The sequence below is a fragment of the Glandiceps talaboti genome, chromosome 2 (assembly GCF_964340395.1).
Source record: "Glandiceps talaboti chromosome 2, keGlaTala1.1, whole genome shotgun sequence".
Taxonomy (NCBI): domain Eukaryota; kingdom Metazoa; phylum Hemichordata; class Enteropneusta; family Spengelidae; genus Glandiceps; species Glandiceps talaboti.
This window is the reverse complement of record NC_135550.1, coordinates 10,390,577-10,412,851: the sequence shown is the minus strand read 5'-3', so window position 1 is coordinate 10,412,851 and position 22,275 is coordinate 10,390,577. Positions and strand designations below refer to the sequence as shown.

Genomic DNA, 22,275 nt, shown 5'->3' with positions numbered 1-22,275 from the left:
TATATCATGATGGTGGTGGTGGCGGTGGCGGCAGTGGCAGTGGCAGGATAGGTGAAGGCAAAAAACGACTCTTGAGAAAACGTGATGTAAACTGTTCCTGTTCGTCTATCAATTCCTATACACTATATTTCAAGCTGCAAAACACTGGCATGCTAAAACCATGCACTTCTAGGGCACACACGCACACACAAGAGTCAACATTATCAGATATGAAAACACTTTGATTCAATGGTCACAGTGTACATGATACCATAAACCACAGCCTAGCTTCGTACAAAGCCAATGAGTCTCTCTGTCTCTGAACATGTAGCACCCTTTCTGTCCAGTACATGTATTGCACAATTTCAGTGACAGAGTCATCGTGGAAATCATTCACTAATATGACAAACAAAGTATTTTAACTGGATGTGAGGTATAGCTGTTCAGTGTACAGAGATGTCATAGATTGCCGGAAGCTAGGTCATGGCTCTTAGGTCATAGGTCAAGTCAAACTTATTAAGTCTTTCTATAGAAAAGCTATCCCCTAAAAAATCAAACACCTTGACATTACTGTTTAATATTAGAATAATTATTTCACATAACCACGAGTTTGACTAAAAATATGTTATGATAGTAGCAAAGGTTTTAAGCATCTCCAATATATGTCCATCATTTTTACCTCCCCAGCAACTGGGGCAGCTGGGAAAAGTTCATTGTCGTCGGCAGCTTCACCGGCTGGAGCAACAGGCTGGACGTGCCAGAGGAACGATGGGTGAATGGAGCGATGAATAGATGGGTGGATGAGAAAAAGTGAACACAGGATACATACATGGAAAGTGATATGTGAGAAGCAAAAAAAAAAGCTGAAAAAATGTGTGTATTGTGATTGTGAAGGCGCTGCATGGTGTGTTGTATGGAATGCACAAAAGTTGACAAAATTGATACATCATACATCATGACAGTGGTGCTGAAAAAACATTATATTATACAAAGAATTTGACAGGTGGATGTTTAATGAGATAATAAGTAGTATAAAGTTAGATTTATTTTTAGCTTTTTAACTCTGGTAATGCCCTTCACCCCATAGTTTGATTTGATTTGATTTGTTCTGATAAATTTGAAACCATCATTTTGTTGAGAAACGGTGAAACATTAACAGACATTTCAAAGGGAAATGATAAGACAGCTAGGGCATGGTACAAGAGTTGCCTAGGTTAGCTTAGATTAGTTTAGCTTATATTAGTATTAGGTTAGGTTAGTTTATAACATACAGTAAATGCATCACGTGCTGGGGAAACAGGAGCAGGTCTGTATCTCTGTTAATAGAAAGCAAGTGTGCAATTACACCAAGAGACAAGAGTTTGTTAATAAACAGCACAGAACCACGAGAGAAAGCATACACAGTCATGTAGAATGTACCTCGGAAATACAATGATAAACTTTAAATTTGCTGCTATTTTTTTCAAGGAACTCACTCAAACCACTTTCAATTAACACCGTGACAAAAAATCAGGGGTCACCTTGCCATTTTTCGAAATGAGTTCAAAACAATATTCACCAACTTTAGAATCCAAAATGGCCACTGAACACGGTGTTAACTTAGTGGGAAAATAATTTAGAGTCCATTTCTTTGAAAACAAGATGGTCGACCCCAAATTTCTTTTATTATTTCAAAAGAACGAGGAACAAACTTTTAAATGGCAAAGAATTGAGAGATTTAAATAACTTGTTTTCATGGATTGATCCCCGAGGCACATTCTACTTTAGGGAGTTACAACAAATGAATAAACAGCAGGAATGCTTCATATCGATACCTAGAAGTACTGTTACTCTACAAATTAACGATATCTAACTTTCAATATTATGGAAAGCGTTGAATAAAGCAAGACTGGGATACTGTGCATGCATACATGTCAACATTTTTTAATGTTAAAGTGGCCATATGGATGAGGATTGGGTATTTGTTTTGGATTTTTAACTTATATAACACTGTTACCATGGCTTCCTACTTGAAAAACCAAGTGAAACAATATTGACCAAGACTGTGTTTGTAAGTCAATACAATGCAAAAATGCTTTAAAATTGTGTTTAAAAAGCTTGATATTCTACGGATAATAACAAACATTTGACACAATTATTAATCTCGTGCAATTTATGGAGCTACAAACAAGGACTTGGCATATGTTGTTTCACATTGATATGCTAAGTCAAAAACCATGATAAAATTGCTAAAAAAAAATCAAAATAAAATACTCAATCCTAATCCATATGACCACTTTTCAGAAAACTTAGTATTAAAACATAGCTATTACTCTCTGGTTTCAATTTTCAAAGCAATAAAATGATTACAACATCAAAAAAGAAAGGAGGAACACAAGATTTTTTGGGTAAACAGAACAGTGGTACGTGCATTAAATTTACAGGGCAATGCATTGTAAACTGGCTCCTTGATAGAACATGCAGGGATTCAAACAAGTTGAAGAATGCTCCTACATGTACCTACAACTCAAACAAATCAATAAAATCCCTGCTTCTCTCTTAGCTACAAAACACTGTCGTTATTATGTGTGGGCTTTGGTACAGTCTTGACATTCCACCTCTTACAACGTGGTGTATATATACAGCTAAACATTACACTAAATACTAGATATTTTCGCTCCTAGAAAATTTTGCGATTTTACAGTCTTTTAACTAATTTTCAAAGACCAATTTTCACTAATTACCAGACTGGTATAATGTGTTCATATACAAGAAGGCATTTTAGTCACTACATATTTTTGCATTTTTTGTAGTCCAGTGAAATATACCACACAGGTTAAAGTCCACTACGCTTGTATTGATGTAAATTACTTGGCTATAACATATCAAAAAGAAAAAAACATTTCATTTTTATCCACAATGGCTCAATATTCAAGTGAAATATTTAATACACACATGGTGTTCAAATAACAGGAAACTCATGTTTCAGTTTCAGTAAGCCATGACAATATGAGGACCAAAATAGATCAAATCACAGAACATGTCCTACAGTTTTTAAATAATTCAAAATTTTTCATAGAAAAAAACAAACAAACCATACCTGAGGTGTAGTACTCTCAATGGGTCCAGTCTCTTCATCTGCCTCCCTATGACACAAAAATCAACCATAGTTAGTGAAATGATCACGGAAGAATAAAATGCATGTCCTACTTGAAGTCCTGTGAAGCCATGTACGGCAATGCAGGCAAGACTGCACTTGGCTACTACAACAGGCATAATATAAATCATTCATGAAACACAAACTTCTAATCTAAGTTAACAAAGATATTGGGACAGATACACATGACAGAATTTGGGAGGTCAAGCTACGGGCAGACTATATGAGAACTTGATGTCCGACTATTGTCTGCCTTGTCACACACACACACACACACACCTGTACCTTGAAGCCATGTTGAGTAAACCGGTTAATGATTGACTAGTCTGTGATAATCACCACCACTCTGGCATTATCTCTCTAGATACTACTTTACATGACCTCCCATAAACCACTGTACTAGGGTCTATGTGTAAACAAACAATAACACTTCCAGGTCATTCCAAACCAATGCATTTGAAACTAATCTCAACAAGCTCTTTAAACATGTGTCAAAGGTTTATGTGATGTAATAACTACAATACAGACTGAAGCACTTGATATAACATAATTGTACACATTTAAAAATACTGACAGCAAGGAGGTTTTTTTTTAATAGCTTGACAAAAAATTATATAATTTAATATCAACTCTGGTGGGTGATTAATTACTATTCTCATACATTCCAAACACTGTGGACCGGAAAGCCACTCCAGGAAATAAATATATTTTCATAAACTATGGGTTCTGGAGTGTCATATCATGATTTTATATCACCTACTTGTGATTTAAGAGAAACATAAAGTTGATTATCTTGTGTCTTTATAGGGTAGCTTTGCTATGGGCTATTGCAAGAAAATGCAAGAATTCAGCTCTTTCATGTAATGAGAGAAATATTAAATGAGAGTTTCTTTCAATGATTTCTTTATTGGTCATGTCAGTAACTGATATATAAGGTTGGGTGGAAGTGTTCTGGTAGGATCCGGATGAAACTCATGTTGAAAGTGGAACTATGTAACTCCATATTCTATTGTATACCAGGAGATGCTTAGGTCAGATCAGGTCAGGTCAGGTCATACCACATGTCATCACATCCCATCACATCCCATCCCATCACAGCATTACATTCAATTGCCATATCATTGCACCTCACTCAGTACATTACACTGCGTCACATCACATGATTACATCACATTCACCTTGCATAAGCATCGCATTTCATTGTCCATAGTACTACATGTACTAACACACTGCTTCATCATAAGGTTTTCAATAGACATCACTGCATGACATGACATAGTATGACTTAGTCTAGTCCTATACGCGTTGCGATCACCTCCATCATATTGTCAAATGGATTTCTCTAGCACAGCATTCTGTTCTTACGACCAAGAGACAGCGATAGTTTATGCTAATTGGAGGATTGATATAAATGTGCTGATGTTATTGTATCTTCACGTCACTTACATTCAAACTGGAGATTGAGTTTGTAGTAAACTGAACAAAGTATAAACCAATTACAACTGCCTGTCAGTGTGTGATGGATTATTACTGATATGTGCTGTTCATCCCTTCCCAAGCATAGCAGGAAATTCAACTAGCTAGATTTTCAGCCGAATTTGTCCATTTGACTATACGTTAGAAAGTGATCATACAGAACAACTACATGTATAGTAACTAGACTAAGTATGACATCACATCACACACAAATGTACATCATACCATGCATTGGCATCGCGCTATAAGAGACTATTCTTCACATCAGTGTGTTCTTCTACATATTGACTGCACAATTATAGACTTAGCGGCATTATAACTTGTCATTTTTAGCATATAAGTCCAGTCAGACTTTTTTCTGCTTTTAGTACACTTGTATTGATTACTGTTATCAACTTACATAAAAATATTGGGTGATAAAATAGCACCTATGTGAATTATTCAACTTTGAAATCTTGTAACAAAGACCTACTTAGCTATACACCCTACATGTTTTCAGCCAATGTTTTTTTATTTCCTGCAAAGGTTTTTGGGAAAACCGCTGGTGATGACATCATATTTACCATAATCTCATTATCTTGACACTTGTTGTATTTGTCAAGACAAAGAAATTGTGGAAGATGAGATGTCATGAGTGCCAGTGAGGTATACTCAGGGTATTTGCACGAGTGCTGGCAGTGTATATAGGCATGAAAGTAAAGCAGAAAACACTGCAATGAAGAGTGCAAATACCTCGGAGTACCCACACTGATACTCGTGCGGCATGGGGTGCTCTATTAAGTTTATCCAAAACAGCAAATCTCTGTAAAAATCATACTGTGCAATCAAACAATTTCATCTGCAAGGAACAAACTTGCTCATCTGCATATGATTTGCATACAGGTAGGCAGTTATGTTTTCAATCCTGCACTAGTTGCAGTACTACAAATACCACTAATATGCATATTGTATGTACACCAGTGCAAGAAATCTGTGGTACATGGAATAAATACCCATAGTATACTCACGCTGAGGAGCTGGCTTTCACAGAGATGAGTCTCAGCATGAACTCACCATCCTCATTAGGGTCAAACGTGGATGGCACTACGATGTAGTCTCCTTTAGGCAACTTGAAACGACCACTGATTTCACGCGAGTTGACAAATGTGTTTGATCGGGCCTTGGAAGCATGATACAGGAAGTAGTCTTTTGGTAGGGGAGAAGGAGTATTTGCATCAATCTGTTAAAAAACAAAACAGTAACATTGGTTTTCATATTTTTTAGGGCACACAGAAGGTTCTTGGATGTTATGTGTTCATGGTAGTAGAGACATTTTTATGATTATCCTGGGAACGTTGTTGAGTTGTACGAACTGATTTTAATTTTACTATCTACAATATCTGTGTGTCTGTTTTCTGATAACTCCTTACCTCATATATGGCAAAACCAATGGTCAACATTCTTTGGGGCCAAGTTTTCTTGGAGTGTAAGAACTGCTTGTTTTTTTTACTACGTGTATCTACATGTGTGTGTGTGCCTATTGTTGATCACTTCCTACCTCATATATAGCAAAGCCAATGGTCAACATTTCTTTGCCAAGTTTTCTTTGACGACGTCTATTTTTCTGCATGAGAGCCACGATGACACTGCAACCTTCATCATCATCATCAGGATCGTCATCATCTTCCTCTGTCAGTGTCATCCTGATTTGTGGATTGATATAGAATGTGTCTACAAGATAATAGCGTATAAATACATGGGACTGTTACAGTTTGGACAAACACATCACTAAAGAATGTGTCTAGAAGAGAATGATGTATGAACACATAGGACTGTTACAACATGTGGACAGTACATCATTAACAGGTACTGTTGAAATGTCACTGTAACAAGTCTTCTATGTTCAAAGACATAGCCAACCCCCTCCCTCCCACCCCCCCCCCCCACCCCCCGCCCGCCCCAACACTGATGTGCTATCAATTGGTGTTTAACATATTGTCCTATAATTTGTGGACAGGTCAGTGATACCAGACATTCACATATGAGACAAAGTCAGTCTGATTAGACAGTCTTTCTTTGATAATACAGATGTTGAGATCCTCATTAACAGTGTCTCAATGAAAACACTTTCAAACTGAAAGAGCTGGGCCCATTTGGGTTGAAAAATCTAACTGGATAGCATTCTAAATATTGGTGACCTGGTCACGTTAATCTGTTTATAAAACTGTCTGAACATAAAGTTTATTATTGATTGTTATGTTTCATTTCAGTATTGCAACGACAGAAGTGACCTCAGCCCTTCATAAAACTGAAAAAAGACAGTTGTTGCTCACCAATTTATTGAGTTTAAGTTGTAGTTGAACTGGCGATACGTTACTAGATAAAGTTGTTATGGAACTGGCTATAAGTTACTAGATACAGCTGTCAAGGAACTGGCCATAAGTTACTCGATACAGTGACCTTCACGTATTTCTGCACAAAGAACCTTACCCGGAAAGTTACGGCATCCACCAGCAGTGGCTCCTTTCTGCCACCTGCAATCACTGAAACTAGCGTCCCATTTCTTGCCTTGGACTCCGTCACTCAGTTCATCTGGGGTCAAGTTCACAATTTCAGCACGTTCAAACTCTTTCGTAAAGTCTTGGTATTGCATCCTTCAAAGACAAAATTGTCATCACTTTTATTACAATATTGAAGAAAACTGGGAACCATGAATTATTACTAGCTTGCCTCATGATGCTGTAACAGTATTATTAAGGTTATCAATTTTGTATGACAACGCTGAGCATGGGTAAAACAATGCAAAATGAATAAAAGTATCTACAACTAATGTGAAGAAAGCTTAATTTTGCTATTTATACAATGTACAGCTATACATGTTTGTACATGACTTGATGTGTACAAGCAATTTCAATGAAAGAGATGCTGCATAATTACAAAATCACAACTTTATGATAAATGTACACCAGTTCAGTATCAAATACACAATATATATATATATATTAAATCATTGATCTTTGCTAAGGAGTTATTTTGATTGACACTAGTAATTATTTCACAACATGACAAAGTGGTGTCTTACCAGAATTCACCATCATCTTGAGAAACCAGTTCTAACTCCTTGCGTTCCTTATCCGAGATGTATTCCCATTCACCAGCACTGTTACAATACAATAAGATGACAGTCAGTTTTGGTGCTATGCAAAATTGAACAATGGTGCTATTATAGCACAAATGGCAACCAATCAGGGATACTTTTACATGGTGATGGCAGCCAATGAGGGATACCTTTACATGGTGATGGCAGCCAATCAGGGATACTTTTACATGGTGATGGCAGCCAATGAGGGATACCTTTACATGGTAATGGTAGTCAATCAGGGATACTTTTACATGGTGATGGCAGCCAATCAGGGATACTTTTACATGGTGATGGCAGCCAATCAGGGATACTTTTACATGGTGCTGGCAGCCAATCAGAGATACTTTTACATGGTGATGGCAGCCAACCAGGGATACTTTTAATTGGTGATGGCAGCCAATCAGGGATACTTTTACATGGTGATGGCAGCCAATCAGAGATACTTTTACATGGTGATGGCAGCCAACCAGGGATACTTTTAATTGGTGATGGCAGCCAATGAGGGATACCTTTACATGGTAATGGTAGTCAATCAGGGATACTTTTACATGGTGATGGCAGCCAATCAGGGATACTTTTACATGGTGATGGCAGCCAATCAGGGATACTTTTACATGGTGATGGCAGCCAATCAGGGATACTTTTACATGGTGCTGGCAGCCAATCAGAGATACTTTTACATGGTGATGGCAGCCAACCAGGGATACTTTTAATTGGTGATGGCAGCCAATCAGGGATACTTTTACATGGTGATGGCTGCCAATCAGGGATACTTTTACATGGTGCTGGCAGCCAATCAGAGATACTTTTACATGGTGATGGCAGCCAACCAGGGATACTTTTACATGGTGATGGCAGCCAATCAGAGATACTTTTACATGGTGATGGCAGCCAATCAGGGATACTTTTACATGGTGATGGCAGCCAATCAGGGATACTTTTACATGGTGATGGCAGCCAATCAGGGATACTTTTACATGGTGATGGCAGCCAATCAGGGATATTTCCCTTCCACCTTCACTGTTCGTTTAGATAATATAAATACATATACGGGGGAAGAATTCAAGATATTGGATACTGCTATAGATACATCTGTTAATCTCTGGTAAGTGAAATTGGACTTTTTTTCTTTCACATCTGAATCATTTCCATAGCAACTGCCTTTTGAATACTGATACCACAGTCAGCCTCTGTTCGGAATTTGAAAGAATCACTCTGTATGTGCATGTGATGTGGTGATGATGTTCAAGAAATGAATGTACGACTTAATATTTTTTACAAATAAAATTCAACTGTATGTAGCAACATTTTACTCATTGAATACATTTTATTACAAAACTTGTACAAGTACTTCTTATTTCTTTGATTGATTATATTTTAATCTAGTATTAAATGATGTACATGTTTCCATTTTTGTTGTTGTACTGTATTTTAGACTTACTTGTCACTCCAGGGTCCATTCCATTCCGTCTGTCCCCATGGATTACGGATACGGACCAACTGAATATCTAGCCTTCCTCTTCTGGTATTAACATTAACCTGTTGATAACATTGAAAGTGTTTTTTTGTTGAGGGATGGAACTAGGTAAAATCTGAGTTTCCTTGTCATTTGCTTGTGAGGTTCCTCACCGAAATCTATTGTTCAAAGTATAGAAATCTTTGCAGGGTTTACCAGATTTCCCCTTCCATCGATCACAAACCTTAGCAAAAAGACTGTAGGCTGTTTCAAAAGTATGCACAATTATTGTTCAATTACTTAGCTATCACATGTTACATGGTCACTGAATGATGAGCCATTGCATGTATAGAGAAATTTCCTAGAGCCTGTGAAAAGTGTGGTAATATTTAAGGATTGTCAAAAGTCAAAGAAACCAAAGTAATGACCTTAGCATGCACAGGGAGACACGTACAGGGGGCTGCTAAATAACAAATTTATGCATGGATCCGGGAATTAAACAACACATTCTGGATAAGTATCTTGTGGCAGTGAGTGGCAAGTATCATAGTCTCATAGTCAACAGAAATATAATAGTTTTTTACCTTTCTGACACCAGTGATACTGTATGCATGACCCATAATGAGACCATTGCTTTGCTTGGCTTCAACTTGGTTAGGATGTGCATTGATGGAGCAACCTAGCAGAGACTGCCTTCCCATGGCTGTCTTCATCACACTGAACAGATTTTTGGGTTGTTTGCCTCTCAAATCATACAGTTCAGCAACGCCACCAGTGAAGTCCTCCATGGCTTCTACAGTCGTGCCACCTTTCAGTGCTTCATAGGAGCCATTCATTCTGTACAGATGACAAGAATCAAGGCCATTCGTAAATAACATTATCCAGTACATATAGAGTAACATACTTGGCATAAAACTACGATCTTAACATCACAAAATACTGAAAACCCAAATAATGTACTTTTTGTTCCTCATAAATGACACTTTCACTTTAATCATTGTACTTTGTATTTCATTAGACTTTTATAACTTTAAGAACTTGTTTTATCTGATCAACTTTTGTTTTTGTTTCTCAACGTGTTTATTTTACTGATATGTGAACTCACGGAATCTGACCATTTTATTTGAGTCACAATTTGTTTTAATAACCATGTATTATTATTATTTTTATTATTATGTTATAGGGTAATGTACAGTTTCAATTAAGGGTAATTTACAGTTTCAACAAGTGATTGAGAATGACATAGTCCCCGCTATGATTGGGTTTTAAGGAACACACACAGAGTTTGTAATTTTTTATACTCAAGTGAAAATACCTAATACGTATAATACATAATAACCTCAATTAAACTATTTTAAATGATTTCATTAGGTGGATGCATGTCATCTATAACATTACAATTGTCGTCTGACATTGTTAAAACAGTTGACTGCATACTAAGGATTTCTTTTGGTGTGTAGAATAAATTACACCATCAGATCGTTTAAATTATATCTTGATACCAGGGGTTTGACTTCAGTGAATTGCAAGTTGTGGTTAAGTGTTATGTCAGTATTTAAAAGTACAATACTGTGAGTACCTTATAAATATGCTGCAAAAACTACACCCAAACACGTTTACACTCAGTTTGTGCCTCTATGTTTATAACAAGAGACTGTAGAAGTGTACTCAGTGACAAATCTCACAGTCCACTGTTAGTTAGCACCGAGACTTACTTAGAGTAGGCTTTTTCCAGCAATGCAGTCCAGAATTCATTTTGTGACTTGGAGTGCAGAAAGACCAATCTGCCTTGGTATGTAGGCAATCTATCATCCACACAAACTGTTATCCATTTGCCGTACTTCCAGAACTGGAATCTGACAATGCCGGCATAGTCCTTTTGGAAGCTCTGGTCTGGTGGAACAACGCGGTACAACAGCTTCTCGTGCATAGACAAAGATGCTATGGCAGCTAAGAACCAACAGTCACCTGAGGGAAATAATGAAACTAATTGTGATATCAAGTCTCAAAATACAACAATGAGCATGTACACTGATGAAGATTCATCTGTGCAGGTGAGGTGATATAGTAAACATTACAACTTTACATCCAGACTTGATGGCACACGTTGGAAGTTAGGATTTATTTCAGCATTGTGCTGTGTGCATTGCACAGTTTCTTACTATGATAATTACTGTAAAATTATAATATTTTTAAAGCTGCTTGGTAACGCTTTTCTACTAAAAAAAAAATATATTTTCTATTTCAATTTTGCAGAAAATATATAACAGCCACTGATAAAATGACTTTCAAATTTCCAACCATTCTTTGGGATACTCTCATCTGCATGGAAATACAGAAGAATGTCGTTAGAAATAATTCTGACAAGAAAGGGAGAAATATTGGTAGGTTGTAATTTATACCATACATTTTTGGGGACGAGTTTCTTGGCAAAATATACCCTGTGATTTTTATAAACATATCAATCTATTAAAGGTTAACAATCCAATTTAGATTGGGATATTAAACATCAAAGCTAATCATAGACAGTGTCTATGAGCTAATCAATCACCATTTGATTGCAATGCTTCTTGTAAGGTATGTATGTGTGTATGTACACTTATATTGTACTAAATGTACAGAGCGCCATCAACAGTCACAATGTGAATATGTCGACAATACCATTTTAATATAGGGATGGCCATCTATCACAAGATCAGCTGACCAACAATTTTTATGCTAATTTTGACAAAAGATTCGAGCCATTATACTGAGAACCACACAACTTGTGTACCAAATTTTGTTTGAATTGAGTCAGCCTATTCTTTGAGAAAATGATGACACAGACAGACAGAGACAGACAGACAGATACAGACAGACGTATAACACTACTACAAATACCTCCCTTTAAGGAAGGTAAAAAAACTTACCCAGTTCACCCTGAGCTACATCAAATCGACTAGCACCACCAACAAACAGATGTGGATCAGATGCAATTTCCTGAAATCAAACAGATAGTACAAATATCATGAGCAAATTGTAGCTGCTATACACTTTCATAAATTCTCCTTTAGTGAAATAATAACCATCCTCAATGTACTTCATCTCCGTACGTGACATCACATATACATTATCATGATTATACATATTTATTTGCCAGGAGCCGAAAAGAAAACAAAATTGACATATCAAGGAATTAGTTAACTAAATACACAGGCAATGAAAGGTAAATAAAAAAAATAACTGTAAACTTCTGGCTGGACCACAAAAATAGTTTGTTGAAACTATCATCCAACCATTTGAATCATCTGTGGCTTGTATTGGTATTTAGGTCTGTGAAATCATGCTGAGTATTATGGCACGAAACATTGATTTCTTGGGATTACACATAAATATGTATCAGAGTTTTTGAAATTTATGGTGTTGAAGACAGACCCAGGCGGACAAAACAATTACTCAAATTAATTTTGAGCAACTACTCTGGTTACATTATATATCATTCTAGTCAAAATCAAGAATTTCTAGCAACAGCGTGGGTATTTTTATTATATGCCACTTGTACAATATTTATTGACCCTTGTACATAAAGTGGATGATAATAGTGTTATTTGTTCATAACCACTACAGGAATAACAGCAAATAATAATTTGATAAGACTAACAAGTTTAATAATCATTCTGTATGTTTATCTTCTCCTATATTACCTGTGGACTTGATTTAAAGGAAATTGGCAACAAATAAATACGACAAAGTGTCTATACTAGGCAAGAAATGGTTGGATTTTGATAATTGACCCCAAAGGTTGTCAGAGGTCAATGTCTTAAAAGAAAGCTTGTACCTGATAATAGTGGGGTAGACACTTGAATGGAGTCTCTATATATTACAGTTTTTGAGTTATGCTGTAAATATTGATTTTTTAACTACGAATATGGCCACCATTCGGACAAATTTGCAAATGTTGCAAAACAAAGTGGTGTGCATATGTTCAGTCCCATGCTGCATTTGTACCAGGTTTGAAAGAAATTGGACATAGCATCTCTGAGAAATGATGTATTACAGACAGACAGATGGATGCACAGACGGACACTGCCCATTGTAATAGTCCCCCTTGGTCTCTAATGTTCACTGATGCAATATGGCTCATCTACTACTTGACAAGGTGAAGGGGCAAGGCTTGAGGCCCTTATGTATAGTAAAGGTAAAAAAACAAAAAAGTGTGTGTTTCCCATAACATGGCCTCAGAAAACAGGGTAGGTAGGATTTCATTTTATTTTATCTCTTTAATTGTTTTTGTGTTTGAAAAATATTGCTTCGACCCAAAACCAAACACAATGTTGGTCAGTATACCCCTTTTGTGATAGCTTAAACTATTGGAGACACACAATTATTTTTTTATTTCGCCTTTCTTGAATTTCTTTTGTTTTTGATTTACTACCCCTTCCCCCCCCCCCCCCCACACACCCTCTTCTGCTTTTGTTTCATGCAGACAAGTGATTTATTTTGATGTGATGTCTATTTTTAAAGTATAGTTATTGATTTCAGGTTCTCAATCTCCATTTTGAAGTTGATCCTTATTTTGGAGGAAGAATAATTGCAATAAATGACCATCATCTTTCAAAATATGGATAGAATTACAACCTCCTGTGGTTGTATCAAATTTTGTATATATCTCTACATATATAGTATTAGTCACATGTGATAAGTTACATCTGTCAGTCATCAGTCTTGCATGATTGATACTTTAATGTCAGCATCAAGTATTAAATTAAAGTACTGGGAATGTCAAAATCCTTCTCTAAGTTCTCCTCTAAGCATCATGGCATTCTTTGAGGGTATTTTATGGTTTCTGTGTTGACATTTTGTATAAGTATTATGTTATGCAACGTGATATAATTTCATATGAGACCCCCACCCCATCCTCCCTCCCCCCTCAAGTAAGTATTTGGATATAACCTTCCTTCCACCCCCACTCAATATCAAGAAAGTATTGGGGACATAACAACCACCTTTCCAATTCTAATACCTAAAGCGTTTCACTTTACAATGAAACGTGAATGATGCAAGTAATTATCCCCATAGGCAGGATTGCCCTTTGAAGCCCTACAATATGGTTAAAACATCTAACTGTGTGCATTTGGTAACTGTCTGTTTTAGATTACCTGAGGGTGCTGAAAAGAGTTAATCAACTACAAGCTATATGTTCATAATATCATTATCTATGCAGAATTGACTTCCCAGAGAGTTATATAATTGCCAATTAACTCTACATGTATTTCAATACTAGTTGTTACAGGTAAAGCTGTCATATAAGATTATATGTTGACAGCCTACAACCTGAAATGGTGCAGATGGAAAGCCTAAAGGAATTGAGAATGTCAAGACACAGCCTACTACCTGAAATGGTGCAGATGACAAGGCTACAGCAATTGAGAATGCAGAGACCCTGGGTAGAGGCAGAGCCTAATACTTGAAATGGTATAGATGACAAGGTTACAGCAATATTGAGAATGTAGAAACACATGTACAGCTGACAAAGAGTATTCACTGAACTTAATGTCATCAAACACTATCTATTCACAAGATGAAATGCAATATATCATTAGTGTGGAATTGGTGATATTTAGGAAGCCCTATCATTTTCCTGTATTCACCTCTGACTAGTTATTTATAAATCAATAACACCAGAGGTGAATAGTGTACGCATGGTATGTGTTTCTGTGTATGTTCATATTGTGTGCCTATATAGTTAAAATTCAAGCCATGTGGGGATTTTGGCTAAAACCCCCCCCCCCCCCCCCCCCCAAAAAAAAAAAAAAAAAAAAAAAAAATCAAGAAAAGTGTTTTCAACATGTCACTTTAGTATGGGTCATGAAATAGCCAAAATCTCCACACGACTTGACACTAATACGTGCCTGTAAACGTCACTGGCATATATGTTTATGTGTGTGCATGTACAAGACTTTTATATTATTAGTGTGGCAAAGTTCTACTACTCTTGCAATTGAGGTCTCGGTTAATACTATTAAGATAGCCCAAACTATTATTTTAACATGTTGTTAAAAACTATTGAAATGAATTGTACTAACAGTAGGGTGACATTTCTAATGACTTAATACATGATCCTGCAGTGTACATTACTTGAGATTGTTTTCTCTATCTTGACCACAGGCCGCTTACACTTCCACAACAGAAGCTCTGCTATCGCCCACTTTTGTAAAAAAAATAATATATAGTTTGTGTCTGTCTAAGCAAAACTGAGACCTTGATTGCCAGAGTAGTTACATGTACATGGTATAAATACGTGAATATCCTAATTCTGTGGTGTTCATCTATAGCTATGGGTAAAACTCCTAAAAATTTACCATTTCATCAGTAACCATTGTCAACTTAATTAATGGCCTTTCCTGAAATCAACATTACTTACATGTATATTCTAAATGACTGCAGTATCAATATCATGCTAATTGTTTGTCTTATTATGTACACAAAATAACACACAATATACAATAGAAGGGCAAAATAAGTTGACCTTTGGCTTTTAGCAATTATCTTTAATAAATTACTCATTAACCATCGGCAACATCTGAAATGCGAAGTAATCTAAAACCCTTAGGGAAATACTTCATTTTATATTTCAAAAAGATTAGTGAAAGTATAAGAATAACATGGAGGTATCTCCCCTTATACCTCCATGGAATAACTAATCACTTTGAACAGCTGACACCATGTATACAATTTAATCAACTCTAGTAACATAATAAATATCCTACAATTGTAGACACTGTTTATCTTTTATTGGGTTACTACTGTACCTGTCTTTATTGTTCAAGTTTTTTATTTGAGATGTTTTTTTTTTTAAATAAAAATGTTCAGACCTATATCTACTTGATCAGTGGAATTTTCATGCTTCGTCTGAGGCAATGAACACAACAAATGTTTGAAATTTTGTACGACATGCTTCTGCTAAAATTCTGAAATTTCTGACTAAAATTTATACCCACTTTGTAAAAAAACATCACCATATTTTCTCAGATTGGCTGTTTCAGGTATCTGTGTCTAAATTTAAGCGTATACCATTATATACATATTTATGCAGATCTCAGGGTCTACAATAAATAATGTCCTTTTATGGTCTGACATTCGATGTTGTACTTGTAATGGCTTTTTTTATAGCTTGGTTTACCATTTCTTCTTTAATAGTGTGTGTATCAAAACTTAACACTGGCCTGGTTTTGTGGTTAGAATACCCAAGTAGATAACCAAGATCACATGCAAAGGGCATTGACCAGACTTGTTTGAAAGTAATCCACAAGGTCAACCTCATTATGCAAATACAGATGACTGCTTGATGCTATGCATATCACATATCACAAGATGATGGTATTTAGCACTGATGATTGAACCAAGGGGGTCAACCGTTCATTTTTATAGTAGATATACAGTCAGGTGATGACCTACTACATGTATATATATATCTTGCCTTGACATCTTATGAGGAAGAATATCGATTCTGAAACGTCAGGATTGAATTTATTTATCAGGACTGTTCTACTCAGTTACTTTTGCACTCCTGGTCATCAAAAGATAGATACAGATAACAAAACCAGTATTAATGCACACTGTATCATTTTCATTCTCCTTTGATCAAGCATAGGATTTAGGATATCATATCATATGTTAATAATACCCAGCCCCCCCCCCCCCCAAAAAAAAAAAAATACACAACAAAAAACAATATTAGTGGCCAGTTTCATGTATATTCCTTCTATTTGATATTTTTCTGGGGAAAAAGATTAAAATAAATGAACTTCAGCTTAATTTTCTATATATTATTATGCATGTGAAAGTGATACAAATGGTACCGAAGCATTATCCTTCATACCATCAATACATCATATGATTCAGCTATTAAATAGCCTGGATTCCATACAAATGGGGGTTTTGAATTTGTTATTTTAATTCAAAATCCTCATTCGACTGAATTCTACTAGGCTAGCTATGAAAAGCTAGCATGAACTTCAACAATTTGTGATAGCAGTTTCCAAATACACACACACACACACACACGACAAATGTATACAAAATTTCTCTTTTCAGTTTTTTCATTAATTTTTTTCTCCAGCAGCTATACTGACTGCGACAATATTTAACCCACAATTCTGATATTAAAATATATATAATTTGGGTTAATGAAGTAGGTGCTTGTACATGTAAATACCACGACCCTCACACACATCAATTTCATATTTCACATTGTCTTACATGACATAGCTCCTGGGGCCGATCTAATTACAAGTGCGATGTAGACAACTATTTGATGAATTTGACTGTGCTTGGGGTTGCCTGCTATACATAGAACCTATCCATCAGGGCTACATAACTGACATGTCTGTCAAATGAAAGTAACTTAGAATCACTGGAACATTGGGGACAAAACTATTCATCAACCCTATATGACAGCAGTAGTTTCAGTCCACTTCTATTTGATTGTTTAAGACTTCTTTACTCTTTGCTTACAAATTGATAAAGGATGAAGAAGATGGGACAATTAAAACTAAGGATATATTAAAAGATTCAAATTTGTTTACAAAATTCAATATTTTATTTGACGACCCCTCCATGACCTCTCCTTGTGAAGGAACCACTGGACTTCGAAGTTTAATACCAGAGATAAAATTTAAAGTATGTTTGAAATTCAAATGAAAGAGGGTAAAGTTATCTTCACTTTACATGTAATTTACAATACATACATAAGGCCTAACAAAAAATTTGCGTGGTTCTGATTACGCTCAATTTTAGAATATGTGGGGTAGGTAGATTTTTCACTTTATTTTATTATATTTTTTTTTCTGTGTGAGTGCCTAGTACAGGTTTTCCATTGTTTTCCAAATGGTCTCTGTGTTATTTATTTCTTCCTATTAGATGTACAGCCATGACAGATTGGAAGAATAGTTGTAGAGTGTCTTTTTAAGTTGATGGCTGTTTCTGAATCCACTCTTTGTCGTGAGACTTCACAATTTTTGCGATTCTATTATTTTTTTTCTCAAATAAATACAAAAACGTTAAATATTGGCAGTGAAAAGCTAGGTGGGATCGGGTATAACCGGAGCCAAACAATTATTTTTTTTAAGGCCTAATCAGACAACAATATTGTCATCAAATTTGTATATTTTATGTCAAATTTAATGATTCCGGGATTTGCTACCTCCTATCAAATCATTCAGATATCCATGACTTTCAGTGAATCTTATGAAATGTCTGCTATCTTCGCTCATATGTCATATTTTTGAAATATTTGTGAAATTTCAGGCACTCAATTTCAGAAATGTCACATGCCTGGTGACTCCCAGACTATAATCATAACAATGGCCACCATAGCCTAGATTCAAAGCTGTTTTCTATATCCCTCACTACTGTATAAACAGTCAACAGTTGGCATGTAAATATACACTGTCCTGAAAGCCAAGACATAAAATGTGAATTTCACATCCATAGAGCGATGGATTAGATAAGTCTTGCTTGCATCTGATGTATGGGGATGTGTCATTGACTGGAGAAGACAGGGACACTGCAATGCCAGAATCAAGTAGGGGGGATACGTCACTGTCTGGCGAAGAGAAAGGGAAGGACATTGCAATGTCAGAATCAAGTAGGGGGGATGCGATACTGACTAGAGAAGAGAGGGACACTGCAATGTCAGAATCACGTAGGGGGGGGGGGTGCGATACTGACTGGAGAAGAGAGGGACACTGCAATGTCAGAATCAAGTAGGGGGATGCGATACTGACTGGAGAAGAGAGGCATACATTTTGTACTGCAATGTCAGAATCAAGTGGGGGGGGGGATGCGATACTGACTGGAGAAGAGAGGGACACTGCAATGTCAGAATCAAGTCCCTAATTACTTACTCTGTCTGCAAGCAGGACTAGGATTTAGATATTAAAGATCATTGATTTGTTCAGGACAAATTTTTTCCAAACAACTTTTTCTCACCAACATTTCAGATTTCAATCTTTACCTGCCATTACAATTACCGTAGTTTTCAAACACACACAATATTGGTCCAAATATAAGTATGATGTTTTCTGACTGTACAGACTGAATAATGTTTGGAACGATTTGTGACTCAGATCTGACAGGCAGTAGCCCTGAGATGAGGCTATCAGACTCCACATAATGGTTTGACTTAGAAAACGAAATGTTCAAGCCAGATGTAGCCTAAAACCCAGTCTCTGGTCTAGACATACCGGTATTGTCAGAGTAAACAGTTACTTACAATGCATTGTTGGTAGTAACTTGCATTTGTAAATCTTGTGTAACAGACTTTTGTCAGTCTAGACAGCATAAGCTAACAACTGTATTTACATGTATTTAACAGGTATGTATACATTACCAGAGCCTCCACAAAAACACATTGAGCACTGCAAATACAAATACAAATGATACATTTCCTATTAATAGGGCAATACGATAATATCTCATGAGTAAAACACAGGACACATCTACTTATTATGCTACTAAATCACCTAGCAGTCTGTATAAGTTTTACAAATGGTGTATAATTTCAGATTTATGTTATGGAAATTTAGCTCCTAGAAAACCGACGTCCTTAGAGATACGGTGTCCCATTTGAAGTTCTACCGTCTCATTTGCCATTCCATCATGCCATCACTGGGAATAGGGAATGTGTGTTAGGAGGATAATTTATGACTTGGAAGGTCTCATGTTGGAGTTGGTTATTAAAATCATGAACAGTTAGGAAAATTTAGTATTCATAGTGATGACCTAAGGAAGAAAATCATGCATCTCCTTTCTTTGACAGCAGCTGTACAAATCAGGAGGTGATGTGCATACAATGGTATGCCAAGGGCAATTGCATAAATTGTGTATCTCTCTATGCACAAGAAAATAACTCACTAAAGTTGCCAAGGTCTTCAAGCTTAGGATATCATATGTTATTTTACAACTTGTTGATGTTGTTCATATACATATTGCTAGCTTTTTTGGCTTGAAGTACTGATTTGACACTGAATATTATAAAGTACGAAGAATGGAGAACGAAGAATGCCTTAATAGTGTATATCAGAAGTCAATGAGAACAAATCGCTTTTGAATCTTCAACTAGTTTTGTACACCATTGAGCATTTTAAAGAAGTTGGCTGATATAAGGTATATATGGCTGAACTGGTCCATTTCAAATTTGTCAATTGTACTGTAATGTCCGACACATGGCAAATTTTGCATAGAAACTTCTCATCTTTGATGAAGAAAGAGACTGAAAAATGTGTTGTTTGCTTTAATTCACCACATTGCTGTCATTTGTATAAAGTGAAATGGAGAGCAAACAATGATGAATTCATTAGTCTAATCAAGAAGCAGCGCTGATGCTAGCAGCTACAAAATAATACATAATGGTCATGTATGGATCATATCGTACAACAGTCCATAAAGCTTTGATAAAACCCATCACTGTAAATCTAAAAGCCCTTCATAATAGTGTGCATTCTAAACTAGATTAACACTTCAGTAGACGTTTTCAAGTTGATTGAGGTACATGTATATGGCTCAGGAAATGGTCCATTTTGGCATTATTTATATTGTATAAAATGTCAGTCATATGAACAGTTTAGGCAAAATTTTGTGTCATGTGCCAGAAATTACACTAATACTGACTGCTACAAAATACATAAATCACTCAGGTATGAATCGTACAACAGTCCATAACGCTTTAAAAAAAAACAATCCCTGTAAATCTATAAGCCCTTCATAATACCGGTAGTGTCCATTGTATACTACCAAATGTCAAACCTTGTCCTAAAGTTACAGACTAATTAATAGTTTTATTGTGAACCTGAAGTGCATCAAATTTACCAGGTCAACAAGCTATTAACTTTATAATATTCTTTATCAGAAAATAATGGTTTGACGGATGAATGGTGTGATATATCTTGAAATAATGACATTTATAACAAAAACTCTAAATGGACAGAGCTCTGCAGTACAGACTACATCATTATACAATTACTTCAATCTAATGCTGGCTAAACCCCAGACTACTTTGGTGGTTTGTCTGACCCAACACAAAGCACCGAGTGTTAAGTGTACTTTAAATGTAAGATTACTGCTGGTATCAGTCACTTGCAAATAGCATGGGAACACGTTTGATTTCCGTATGTTATGCATTGCCTTGAACCAAAATTACTTCTGGACCATTTCAATATTAAGACACTTTTATATAGGCCCTTGTTGAAAGCTAATTGGCCACTGAGTTGTGTTCTGCATAATCTAGCTAGTGCTATATCTTTCATCAAATCTTTCAGATCTTTCTTACTTTTCATGGTTAGCGACCACGTTGGCATCCCGACTGTATGTGTTCAGTGCAGATCAGGATAAAATCATGGTTATGTTGTTGTTTCTGATTATTCTGGTAAACGACATTGTCAAGCTGGATCATGGCTATAACCGAGTCTCTGGGCTACATTGAAGTAGATGGCTGTTGTGTACTACTGGTATATGAAGATGACAAGAATTTGGATGGGAGATCGAGGGGATATTGTCTTTTCATGATATTCACAACATTCAGATTCCGTGTAAATCAAAGTCTAACTTTTAATATGCATCGATCAACACCTTGGTGGGGGAGTGATCAAACATCTTGGAGACATCATCTCAATAATTATAATATATTATAATCCTTTGGGTGAAAACACATTATCACATTGAATAAATTAATTTCAAACAAATTACAGCCTTAACAGGTGTGTGATCATTACATTATTAGAATCATCACATTTCAATCTTATTTATGACCACTGTTTGGTCCTACTAACTTTACAATCAGTATGCAAGGTTCCAGGACTATCACACCAACATAACCTTGACCTACTTTCCAGTCTCACTTCTATAGCACTGATTGTAGAGATTTATTTTAAAAGATATCATATATGTTCAGAGAGAGAGAGAGAGAGAGAGAGAGAGAGAGAGAGAGAGAGAGAGAGAGAGAGAGAGAGAGAGAGAGAGAGAGAGAGAGAGAGAGAGAGAGAGAGAGAGAGACAGAGAGAGAGACAGAGAGAGAGAGAGAGAGAGAGAGAGAGAGAGAGAGACAGAGACAGAGAGACAGAGAGAGAG

General features: G+C 36.1%; 1 protein-coding gene across 2 annotated transcripts in view; it reads right to left on the bottom strand.

The window, feature by feature from the left end:
* Positions 1-22,275, bottom strand: part of LOC144449988 (calpain-1 catalytic subunit-like) — a 50,662-nt gene that overhangs the window by 12,196 nt on the left and 16,191 nt on the right. The window contains exons 3-12 of one of the 2 annotated variants that reach the window (XM_078140557.1): positions 12,078-12,147; positions 10,884-11,136; positions 9,753-10,005; positions 9,154-9,251; positions 7,653-7,730; positions 7,061-7,224; positions 6,129-6,301; positions 5,599-5,810; positions 3,059-3,104; positions 659-727 (exon numbers count right to left, since the gene is read on the bottom strand). In XM_078140557.1, coding sequence (XP_077996683.1) covers positions 659-727; positions 3,059-3,104; positions 5,599-5,810; positions 6,129-6,301; positions 7,061-7,224; positions 7,653-7,730; positions 9,154-9,251; positions 9,753-10,005; positions 10,884-11,136; positions 12,078-12,147 — 1,416 coding nt within the window. The remainder of the gene's footprint in view (positions 1-658; positions 728-3,058; positions 3,105-5,598; positions 5,811-6,128; positions 6,302-7,060; positions 7,225-7,652; positions 7,731-9,153; positions 9,252-9,752; positions 10,006-10,883; positions 11,137-12,077; positions 12,148-22,275) is intronic. The other variant, XM_078140563.1, reaches the window with a different exon arrangement.